We start from the raw sequence: 12,626 nt of genomic DNA, 5'->3' as shown, positions 1-12,626 counted from the left end.
TTAGATCCGGCTGCCATCTTTCTGGCTATCATATCCTTTATCAACCTGCTAAGAGTTGTTTAAAAAGAGGGGGGGCTCACGTGTTCTCTCCGAGCCCCTACTGCCATATGAGCACAAAGGAAAATGAGAGGCAGGGCCTTGCGTAGCATGTTTTTTTGTGGTGAGAATTTTCTTCTTTAGTATAAACTATAAATGTCCAAAGACAGTTTGGGAATGTGCTGGCGGAATTCACAAGCATGGTTTTTTTATAAAGCAAAATCGATTTTGACTTGAGAGGTAAAACAGTGCGGGTCTGACTGGCTCATACAGGTGGAAATGTGAGGTACGAGAACATGAAAGGTAAGATTCCGCGGCTCCACCTTGAACTCTGGATAAAGAGGCTCATTTAAATCCTTACTTCTAGGTTTCCTTTTAGTGGAGATAATGAGAAATGTAGAGCAAAGTTTATATGAGAGCGGGAGAGTAAAATTCATCGCATTTTTACTTGAATAGTGAAAATAATATTGGAATGGTTAAGAGCATTGTATAACGGTTGAAATGTGTGGGTACTAAAAGGGGTGTTTAACAATGACTTGAAGACACAGGGTATTATGGGAAAAAATGTTCAGTAAAGCTGGGAATCCAAATACGCATGCATAATTTTTTTTATAATCTCATTTCTTATCAAATGACCAAACTGGCGGGCGTGGCTGCCGCCGAGGGGCAGGCGCGTTAGTTGCTATTGCTACAGAACAACGGACCGCCAGCCCAGCATGCACTGGCGATGATAAGCGTTCATTCCTTGCTCAAGCGTCTGTGTGTGGACCGCGGTCCGGCTGAACTTGGCTGAGCTCCAGGCCGCAGAGCGGGCTCAGAATCTTTCCAAACATCGTCTGTCCTTCATCTGGAACCAGCGGCTGTGCAGGGCAGTTTTGTTTGTTTGTTTGTTTTGTTTTGTTTTGTTTCATGTAATTGCAAAAGCGTAAGAAAACAAGATCGCCTGTCCCAGCTCATTTGTGGCACAGTACCTGATGCCCCAAGAGTCAGAGCAAATCGGGTGGCTCGGCCTCGTCAAACAAACCCGGCCCGCAGCACACCCACCCACCAGGGTGAGGTGGGGCGGGGCGTGGGTGGGCACGGTCTCGGGGGACAGTGGGGACCGGAAGCAGTAGTTCATTACACCACACCAGAATTAATGCTTTCTTTAATTTTCTCCTTATGCTTCATTCTATACATATGCAGGAATCAAATTTATTTTTTTTTAAATATCGGAGACACACAGATCAATGGAATAAAATTGGGAATCCAGAAAAAACCCTTCACATTCATGGTGAATCAATTTTTTGACAAGTATGTCAAGACAATTCAATGTGGAAAGGATCAGTCTTTTCAACAAATGGTGCATATCAACATACAAAAGAATGAAAGGCCTAATGGTAAGAGCTAAAACTTTAAAAATTTTAGAGGACAACACAGACGTAAACATTTTTGGCCTTGGATTAGGTGTGGTTCCTTGAATATGATACGAAAGCACAAGCAATGAAAGAAAAACGTAGATAAATTGGACTTCAGCAAGATTAAAAGCTTTTTTGCTACAAAAAGAAAACACCATCAAGAAAGTGAAAAGACAACCCACAGAAAAGGAGAAAATATTTGCAAATTATGTATCTGGTAAGGGGCTTGTATCCAAAAGAAAAGAAATGCAAAGAAAGCTTACAAGTCAACAATAAAAAGAAAAAATAACACAATTAAAAATGGGTGAAGGATTTGAATTATGTATGTCCCCAGATTAGATGTACTAATAGCCAAAATGTACATGAAAGCTGCTCACCATCATGGTCCATCAGAAAAATGCAAATCGAAACTATGAGCTACCTCTTCACACCCACGAGGAGGGCTTAAATCAGAAAGACAGACGGCACAGAGTGGGCGAGGGTGCGGAGAACCGGGATCCGCAGAGAATGCTGGTGGGAAGGCAGGGTGGGTGGTCGCTTTGGAAAACAGTCTCGTAGTGCCTCAGAAAGTGAAACACACGCAATGGAATATTACTCGGCAATGAAAAGGGATGAAGTGCTGTTATCTGCCATCCATGGACGAACCTTGAAAACATAACACGAAGGGAGAGAAGCCAGTTCCCAAGACACCACAGATGGTTCGACTCCCCCACTACGGGATGTTTAGAAGAAGGGAATCTATAGAGACGGAAAGCTGATGTGTGATTGCCTAGGGCTGCATGCAAGGAGTTTAGACCAACTGAAAAGTGGCTGTTAATGGGGCAGAGGGTTCTGCGGGCACAAAGAAGTCATCCAAAGCTGGTTGTGGTCACGACTACAAACTCCGTGAGTGAACGAAATACTGCCGTTACACACTTCAAGTAGGTGAGCTTCATGACGTGTGAGTGACATCTCAATAAGACTTAAGAAAAAATAGAAAGAAGCCCTAATAGGGTTTAAATAGAATCCCAGGAAGTGTTAGAACGATTCCAGTGTTTACTGTCCAATTCCTGGGCTTACTGTCCATAACCAAAATCAAAAGCAGATTTGCACGCAGTCACAAATCTCTGTAGTTTAATTAAGGTTTTCAGTTCTTTACTCAGTGACTAATTCTTTTTTCAACTCTTGCTTTTATTTTAATTTTCCCCAGTTTTATTGAGATCTAATGGGCATATAACTTTGTATAAGTTTGAGGTATATGACACGATGATTTGATATAAGTATATATTGGACATTGTTTACACAGGGACCAGTTCTTTGCTTTCAACGCCAGATAGATACAGGAAGCCAGCTAGAATGTAGAAGGAAATGAGCAAACCAGCTATACAACTAGACTTACGTGATCAATGTAACTTAGAGTTCCACCTTAGTCGAGAGAGAAACTGCTGGGTGCTTGGGACTGACTGTCTGCTGCCGTATGCACATGATCATATCAGAGCCTCATAAATCTGCAGATGAGTAAACCGAGGCTCAGAGAATTCATTTAGCTCAGTGTCTTTGTGATGCTCCCCAAAGTCACATTGCCTAGGATGGCAAAACATTATCCTTGACATAATGATTTCAAAAGAAACAACATAACTACATCACTGGGACTAAATATCTTATTTGGTGGTAGGATTTGTCTGGGAAGACTTGATTATCTCCTATGGGAATTTCCGTCTTTCTTTTTTTTCTTTACCTGTCTGTCTCTCTCTTGCTCTGTCTCTCCATCTCTCTCTGCCTCTCTCATTCAACTGCAGTGTATGCGTGTCTTCATTTTATTTTTATACTACACCGAACGCTACGTTGATAGCTCTGCCTCTGCCACGAGACGCGAGGCAAGGTCCTCACGTCACGTAATGTGGTTTTGTCAGAACCCATCAGAGGAACCAGTTTTAAGGAAGAAGAGGGCTTTGTGTTGATGCAAGAGCGAATTCTGCACAAGCCCGGCCCGGAGGTGAGGCCTCGGCCCGCAGTGGAGGACGCCCCGGGTCCCTGATCTGTGGCTGCTGATGGGCCAGAATTTTGAAGGTGATTGTTCCGCCTTTACCCTTGGGCCCCTGATATTATCGAGGCCCATCTTCTAAAAGTAATGACCCCGTATGAAATTTCAGAAGAACTAAAACTGATTTGTCTATTTACTTACCTCTCTTAAATGTAAAATAAAATTGCATTTGTGTGTAAAATCCCCCAGTACCAATGAAGACTATGATCCTACATTTGCTGAGAAATATCTTTATTTGTCCTCTGGGAGATCTTAAACTTTAGTTGGCTTCTATTAAACTTTTATGAGAACAAAACGAGTGAAGGACTTTTTCTTCGAACAGGTACTTTTTTGTTGTTTCAAAGAAAGAACACATTCTTGAAACAGAACTAGTTCTTTTAAACAAATTACTCAGAATCACTCACAAAGAACAAAAAATGGGGTGGCTGAGGGGTATGAGGAGCAGCCACCACCACTCTAAAATTTCAGAATATTCAAATTAGGTCATAATTATGTTTTTGTCTGACTTGTCTAAATGTCACCTCGAATATCTTCCCCAAGGGGATAGCCCCAGCAGGCCACCGTTATAAATTCATATCTTTATGGGAAGTATATTCCCCCTTCTCCATCCTATTTCAAAATGCAGATGCTCTTGGGAGCAGATATGCTAAGGACAGCTTCTACCAAAGGCTCCGGGAGTGAGTGCTGGCAGGCGGGGCGCAGAGCTCGGGCCCGAAGTGGGGTTTCACTCTGCTGTTACCTGAAATTAAACCGTCTGCTTACAACCCAGAAAAGAAAGAAAATGGAGACAGTGTTCAGCCTTAAGGTCGGCGCGGTCACTGTCTCAAGATGACCAGTCAGTTGTTTCGAAAGGACATAATTCTTGGGGGGCCTGTGTTTTCCCATACCCCAGTCATTAAAGCACATGCTTGGCGCTGGCGACTGGCTGAATTATGGCCCCCCAATTTGCAAGCCTGGGAACGTGTCCCCGGATGTCGTGGATGTCGTTAACGTGGGGGCCTTTCCACGGGCAGCGAGCAGATCCTGGGTGATCCAGGGAGCCGATGGAATCACAAAGGTCTTCCTGAGAAGGCGGCCGGCAGATCCGAGAGCAAAGATGTCACACAGCCGGCTTTGAAAAGGGCGGAAAGAAGCCTCTGGAAGCTGGACGGGACCAAAGAACAGATTCCCCGGTGCCCGCGTAAGGCGTCAGCCTTGCAGCCCCGCTGTGGACCCTGACCTCCGGAACTGAGAGGCGATACAAGCTCACAGCAAGCCCCTCCGGCAGTCACCCGGCCAGCCAGACTGATGCCCGCCGAGGAACTCATAATGCCTCCTACTACCACCCACATAAAATCCCAAGGCCGGCATGGGGCACGCCCAGCCCCGAGTCACCTGGCCCCTGCCTCTCCTCCAGCTTTGGCAGAGAACAGTAATGCTTCTGAGTCAGCACGTCTGGGTTTGAATTCTGCCTGCCCATGTGACCTTAGACAGATTATCCTCTCTGTGCCTCAGTTTCCTCATTGGAAAATTTCCTCGTTGGATGCTTGTGAGGATTAATGAGTTAATAAAGTGCCTGGAACCGTTCTGAACACAATATGAACCGTTGCGTCATCTGATGCCATCGGCATGTGGTAGACACTAAGCAAATATTCAACGAGTGGAGGAATGAAGGAATGAATGAACGAGTGAGTGAATGAAAACAGTGTTACATTCACAACTGCTAAACAGACACCATTATTTCTCTCTCTGGTTGGCAGAAATGAATCCATTTCCAAGGAACACAACCCAAACTTAGATGAACGAAGACAGCTGAGCACTTGTGGGAGGCCCATTTGGACCACTAGATGGATATATATGAAGATCTTATTTTCTGTGAAGATGGATGAAATCCGTCCGCTCTCGGGGGAATCTTTAACCAGCACCGAAGTACGTGCAAGCGCTGTTAATGGGTTTTCACACCCTCGCTGGCAACCATTAAGACCTAAAGTTGGCATATACCATAAATGTTGATATATATATTCCTAAACTGGATTTATCTCATTTTCTTGACTCTCCGTTTTTAATAACAGGTGGCCTTCTAAATGCAGAATAATACTCATGGCCGTGGCGTTTCCATAGCGACAGAAACGTGCCCATTGGGAACGGTACCCTCTGTTCTGGTATTTCCTTTTGGGCGTGTGTTCTGCAAAGAGGATGCTCCCTGCAGGATTTCCATGTTGTGAATGTCAGTTTCCTTGCAGGTAAAGTTGTATTTCCTTTAGGATGGATCCATGTTAAGAGGTAACAGGAAACAGCTTGTGTGTAGAAGAGAGGACTCCTGGGTTGCTTCGGTGGTCCTCACCAGCGGACCGAGGTGAGGGCGGGGGTCGGGCATTCTAGCCACATGGTCCTTTCCTACTTTATTTAGTTTAATGGCCTCAGAGCCCCTCCTCCAAACCTGATATGTACATGAACTCATTTGAATAAGCATCCCTTGAGAGCCCTTTAGAAAACACTTTTAAAATTTCATAGTCTAGTTGTTTTTTAGCTAATATAGAGAGAGACTGTTTTAGTCAGGTTTATTGAGATGTACTGTACATGCAGGAAAATACGCCCCTTTTAGTGTGCTGTTCTATGTGTTTTGACACACACATGCACACTCGCGTGCACACACACACACAGCCATGTGATCACCACCATTATGGAGACACAGGAGCATCCCGTCACACCTCGAACCCTCCCCGGGCCCGTTGTGGTAAACCTCGCCCTCCATCTCCAGTTCCTGCAAAGACCGACGTGTTCTGTCTCTCTGGTTTGGCCTTTTTCAGGATGTGGCTTATTTCCAGGTTTGGATGGTTGTTGATAAAGTTACTAAAACCATTCACATACATTTTTAGTGTGAACACGTTTTCATTTCTCTCAGGTAAATACCTAAGAGTAGGATTGTTGGATTCTGTGGTAAGTGAATAATTACCAGATGGGAGGGAGTTGGGAGGCGGGTGAAAAAGGTGAAGGAATTTAAACTACAAATTGGTAGTGACAATATAGTCACCAGGACATGAAGTGCAGCACAGGAAATATTGTGATAATATTGTAATAACTATGTGCAGTGCCAGGTGGGTACTAGACTAATCAGGGGCCTCACGTCATAAATTATATAAATGTCTAACTAACTACTGTGCTATACACCCGAAACTAGTATAAAATATTATCGAATGTCAACTCTAATTGAAAAATAAGATAACTATCAGAAATTGCCAAGCTGTTTTCCCAAGCGACTGAAACAGTTTGTCTTCTCACCAGCGATGGATGAAAATTCCGGCTGGTCCCCATCATTGTCAGTACGTAACATGGCCAGCTTTTTTTTTTTTTTTTTTTAATTTCCACCCCCACCACTTTCCTTGCGGTCACTATCAGCTTGTTCTCTATATCAATGGGTCTGGTTCTGTTTTGTTTATTTATTTATTTAGAGTGTGTGTGTGTGTGTGTGTGTGTGTGTGTGTTTTAAGGTTCCACATATAAATGAGATCATGTGGTATTTGTCTTACTTAGTCCGACTTATTTCACTTAGCATAATACCCTCCCGGTGTCCATCCATGTTGCTGCAAATGGCATGATTTCATCTTTTTTTATTGTTAAATTACATTTAATCGTGTACGCACATATGCATGTATACCATATCTTTATCCATTCACCTATCGATAGGCATTTGGGTTGTTTCCATGTCTTGGCTATTGAATAAGATGCTGCAGTAAACATGGGGGTCATATATCTTTATGAATTCGTGTTTTTGTTATCTTTGGATAAATACCCAGGCAAGGAATGGCTGGATCATATGATAGCTCTATTTTAGTTTTTTGAGGAATGTCCGTACTGTTTTCCATAGTGGCTACACTAATTTACAATCCCACCGACAATGTCTGAGGCTTCCCTTTTCTCCGCATCTGTGCCAGCACCAGGTTTTTTGATTACAACATTCTAATACGTATGTAATGGTATCTCTTTGAAGTTTTAATTTATATATCCCTAATGACTGATGATGTTGGATGTCTTTAAATATATCTTTACGTATGTTTGCCAACCATACGGCTTCTTTTGTTACATTTATTTCTATATTATAATCTGTATCTATATATCTATATATAACTTTAGCTATTAAAATTTATAACTATTTGCTGCGACTATATAAAAATACAACTGATTTTTACATATTAACCTTGAATCCTTACTTAATGGAATTCACTTATTAGTTCTAATAGTTGTTTTGCTGATTCCTACAATTTCTATGTAAACCATTATGTCATCTGCAAACAAAGACAGTTTTGCTTTCTTCCCAATTGTTGTGTCTTTTTTCTTTTTCTTGCCTTATGTTAATGGTTTCAAATGACAGTAAAATGGTGAAAAGAAGCACTGAGGCTGGGCATCCTTATCGCTAATATTAAGGGAACAGTGGTCAATATTTTATCTTGAACTATATTAGCTGTACATTTTTCATAGATGCTCTTTACTGAATTGAGGAAGTCTTCCAATCTTTATTTTATGAGTTTTTATCATGAATGGGTATTGAATTTTAAGTGCTTTTTCAGCATGTGCTGGGGTGATCATCTAGTTTTCTTTTTATGGTCTATTAGTATGGCCAGTAACATTGATGGATTTTCAAACGTTAAACCCAATTTGAATTCTTGGGATGAAGTCAACTTGGTTAATCCAACTTGCTGGATTCAATTTACTAATATTTTACAAAAGATGTTTGTTTCTATGTTTGTATAAATATTGATCTGTACTTTTTTTTTTTGGATATTTATTTCAGGATCGTAATCAGTGCTATGCTGGCCTCAAATGAGAGGAAACATGTTCCCTTTTCTATTTTCTGAACACAAGTTGTGCAAGATTGGTGTTATTTCTTCCTTAAGTAGTTAATAAATTTGACCACTGAAGCCATCTGGGCCTGGAATTATCTTTGTGGGCACTTTGTTGAACAAAATTCAATTCCTTGAATAGTAAAGCGCTATTCGGATTTTAAAAGTTCTTCATGTTTCAGTTCTGGTAGGTTGTATCTTTCAAAAAAAAATTCTAATCTGCCCATTTCATCTACGATGTCAAGGTGGTTGGTGTGAAATTGTCCGTAATACTTACTATTAATCTGGTAATGTTTGCAGTGATATGCTCCTTTACATTAAAGGCTGTTTTTTTTCCTTGGGTCAGTCTAGTTAGGGTAGGTTCATTACTGTTAAGAAGTTGGATTAAATCAGTACTGTGTCTCTGAGTGGCAACTAGGAAAGCTAGTCCTGTGCTTATCAAAGTGGAGTACTCAACACCCCTGAAGGTAAGCGTTCTCATCACTGGAAGCCAAAGAGACCCCATTTTTTAAAGGAAAATTAAGAATTTAAAGTTACAGCGAAAAGACTATGCTCTAAAAGAACATTAAGACACAGACATTGTAAGATGCAGACTCTATTTATTTAAGATAAGCGGTAAAATTCCTTGAAAGTTTCCTATTTTAAGGACTTAGAGCTGACTCCCTCTCCTTTGCCATCTTCTCCACTCTCCACTGCCCTGGGAAAAGTGAAAGAACCGAATGGAATGCAAGTTCAGCTGCAGAAGGCTCCACACCAGGGAAGGCAATGGTTACACAAACCAGTCATTTTAACGGACTGCTGAGCTTAAATTTAGAATGAACACACTGCTTGGTCTTGACGCTGCGGCTCCGATTCGGAGTGTTTTACAAATTGCGTTCTTCCTCTGCAGTGATTAGGGTACAGAATAGTAAGACGTCAAGTGCGAAGCGGGGAGCAGGCAAAAATAACAAGCTAGCATTTACTGAACACTTCCTCCGTGCTAGGGAGTAATACGGCATTCCCCTGACAGGTTTCTACGGTCTTATTTTACAGAAGACAGTGTCACCTGTGCAAGGTCACACAGGTTTGCAATGCAGATGGCAGCCTGACCACCTCTGGGCAAACTAGAGGTGCGGTGAGTCCTAATTAAGATAAGGAGCCCCGGGTCCTGCGGTTCCCGCCGGACGCTGGCGGACCCGCGCCAGCCTCCGAGGTGGGCGGGGCCAGGGAGGTGGGCGGGGCCAGGAAAGCTCTCCCGGGCCCCGCCCACAGCCCGCTGCCGCTTCCCATTCGCTGTCGAGAGGCGCACGTTGGTGACGTCACGGAGGCCGCCGTCCGGAAGTGGTGACGGCAGCGAGGCGCGGGTGAGCGGGCGGCCAAGGGGCGAGCGGGCGCGCGCCGCGGGGGGGCGGGAGGGGGTGACAGGCGGGCTGGGGCTAGGGGCGCGGTGACAGGCCCCTCCGCACCCGGAACGGAGCCCGGCGGGAGGTCGCGGGCCGCGGCCCGCCTGGTACCGGCTGAGCGCCGGCTGAGTCGTCGGGCTTCCCGCCACCTTCCCTCCCTCGCGGCGGGGCCCTCGGGGTCTCCCTGAGCCTTTCGGTCCAGCACGTGGTGTAGGGGGGGCGGCACACGCCACATCAGGGCCGGGGCCCGGCGGGGTTTTCCGAGCTGAGGCGCAGGCGCAAGGGAGCCGAGCGCTGACCTCCCCGCGGGCACTGGCCCCCAGGTGGGGAACTGCCGCCCTGACACCTGTGTTCCGAGGAGAGCAGTGGGTCTCGGGCGGCTTCCGTTGCGGCCACTTGAGAGCTGCCCCTGCCGCCTCGCGGAGGCCACCTGGCGTGGAGAACAGTGTGATGATGGAGAACCGAGGGCCGGGTGTGGGGGGCACTCAGGAGGCAGCTGGATGTGGGAAGCCCGTGAGGAGAGGGCGGCAGCAAAGTCCCGCGGAGTTAAGTCCCTGTTTCACTACACCTCGGAAATGCCCCGGGGCCAGACACGGCAGGTCGGCGCGATGCGAGCGTGATAAACACGTAACCCACGTAACTGGCACGTTGTGGAGGAGGCCAAGCGTTCCTGCCAGTCCGTGACGTGTTCTGGAACCACCGTCCTTGACAGCCCTGTGCCCGCACGCTTTCACTGAAGCCCGCCTCTCGGGAGAGTCTAGTGACAGTGAAGCTCAGTCCGCCAGGACCGCAGCGCGTGCTTCACCCGAGAGCCACCAGCACCGTCCTCGCTGTAATCATCCCGCTGGTTGTCGCTTTTCGGTTTTCCTCCTGAGCAAGAGACGACTTTCAGTCAATAAATAAAATCGCAGCGTACCCCTTTATTTCCCCATCACTTTTCACTTTCATCGTTGCGCATGCGTGTTTCTCTCCTAGACTGTGGCTGGCTGGTGACGTCCCCCACAGATGCTGAGGTGCCTGTTCCCTTGGCGCCGGCCAGTACTGAGCTGTGGTTGGTGTAGACCGCACCTTCTGAAGCGAAGCCTCTTTACGATGAAGTTGCAGTCTGCAGAGTTCCAGTCACTTTTCACAGAAGGACTGAAGAGCCTGACAGGTGAGAAAGTCCCAGGCTTTCTCTGGCTTTGGAAGCCTGTGCAAGTGGAGACGCAAAGCGTTAGCGTTTCTTAGGCAACATTCAAGGTCTTTGGTGGTGGTTTTTTAGCTGATGAAGGAATGGCCCAGTGTGGGGAATCCACCACTGAATCACAAGAGGCAAGAAATAACTGCAGGGAAAAGCCTGGCTCTTCCGTGCTGTGCGGAGTGCTCACGTGTGGCGCAGCTCTGGGCCTGCTAGCTGAACGAGGAGGTGCGTTTTCTCTTGTCTCATGAATGAGGATCCAGCCATAGGAATGTGAATGCTTCACCAGCCCTCATGTCACTAACACCTGGGACCCGGGCTCAGCACCCAGCTGGAAACCACTAAGCAGTGCTTCCTCCCTGGGGATAAGTGCTTCCCGCGGGACCTGAAGGAAACATGTCGCCTCCATTAGTGCCTGTGCAGAACCTAACTGGGAGGCTCGCAGGAAGTGGCTTCAGCTGAGTGCTGGTGATAGCAGCTCCATCTTGCTTGCCAGTTCTGTCCTTATGTCATCCTCAGTATCAGCTACCGCTCTTGCTGGAGCAGCCACACAGCTTGCATTGCAAAGCCCGTGGTGTTTAGTGGCACCTCAGAGCTATGTTAAGATGTGTGTTTGCGCAAACATGGCCTGCACCGTGCTTTGCAACCCCGGCTGTCCACCAGCGTCACCTGGGAGCTTTTAAAACATACAAATGCTAGGGACCCAGCCCTGACCCCCTGACTGGAGTCTCTGAGGAGGATGGGCATCTGTAAACTTTTATGAGAACTCTGCTTCTTTAATTCTGACGCGTAGAAGGTGGAGGAATCGCTGCTTTAAAATGATTCTGCTTGCATTAGCTGACTCCTAAAGCTGTTTTCCTGTTCTTGAATTAGATGATTTTTGTAGGTACCTGTCAGAGGTGAAAGGTCCAGAACTAGTTGATTCTTACAGGTTCTTCACCTGGTCTTGAAGTAGAGGGCCTAAGTTAATGCCTCACTGTTTGTTAATTAGTGTAAAAAATAATAGAAACTCACTGTCCAGTAGAAATTTAATTTGAGTCACATATGCAGTGTATGGGTCTAGCAGCCACATTAGAAAGGTGAAAACAAACGGGTGAAATTAATTTTTGTTATTTTTAATTACATCTCATTCAATCCAGTGTATCTGCGATACCCTTTGAATATCAGATTTATATAGAAATTGTTAGCCGATTCACATCCTTCCTTCCTCGTAAGCCTCTGAAATCTGGTACTGAGCACGCATGGACCGACTTGGCGCGGACTCGCCACACTTCAGGTGCTCCGTGAGCACACGTGGCTGCTGTGAACACAGCACAGGACGAGCGGCTCCAGCTCAGACTCGAATCGCGCTTGTCCCTTCTTCCTGTGCCTCTGCCGCCTCCCAGGCCTCCTCCCAGGCCTCCCCTCTTCAACTGCAAGAGGCCTCGCGGAGAAAAGGCGCCACATGATCGGTGTCGGTACCTAACTCCAGTGGCTCAGCTCACATTTTTCTCGTGGAGACAGGGCTCTAGATACTGATTATTGTAGATTCTCGAACATCTTTCGTTTTAACAGTTGCGTTCGGCTTACTAGTCTGACTTCAAAAGCTGAGTCTTTTCCATCTTGAGAGGTGACATCCTGGGGAAGTTGGAACCTGTGCAGGGGGGTGCGTCAGAGGCAGTACTGGGCCAAGGTGTCGCCTCAGAAGACTGGCAGGTGGGAGCAGGGGCCTGTTCTGAAGTCGGCTTTTTCTCGGCTACAGGGAAAGTGGCAAAAATGGGATCTTTCGGGGAAGTGCTCGACAGTTAGAAA

At 45.9% G+C, this 12,626-nt stretch overlaps 1 protein-coding gene across 4 annotated transcripts in view; it reads left to right on the top strand.

The window, feature by feature from the left end:
• Positions 1 to 9,557: 9,557 nt before the first annotated feature.
• The window catches only part of TRNT1 (tRNA nucleotidyl transferase 1), an 18,825-nt gene continuing 15,756 nt past the window's right edge, over positions 9,558 to 12,626 (top strand). For 2 of the 4 annotated variants that reach the window (XR_004950440.1, XM_036219178.1), the window contains exon 1: positions 9,704 to 10,811. Coding sequence is in view for 3 of the 4 variants with exons in the window: in XM_036219178.1 (XP_036075071.1) it covers positions 10,664 to 10,811 (148 nt within the window). In the remaining variant the exon portion in view is untranslated. Of the gene's footprint in view, positions 9,620 to 9,703; positions 10,812 to 12,626 lie in introns of those variants that run through there. The other 2 variants (XM_016138219.2, XM_036219177.1) reach the window with 2 other exon arrangements.

The sequence above is a fragment of the Rousettus aegyptiacus genome, unplaced genomic scaffold (genome assembly GCF_014176215.1).
Source record: "Rousettus aegyptiacus isolate mRouAeg1 unplaced genomic scaffold, mRouAeg1.p scaffold_m13_p_4, whole genome shotgun sequence".
In the NCBI taxonomy this organism is placed as follows: Eukaryota; Metazoa; Chordata; class Mammalia; order Chiroptera; family Pteropodidae; genus Rousettus; species Rousettus aegyptiacus.
This window is presented reverse-complemented; position numbering and strand designations above follow the sequence as displayed.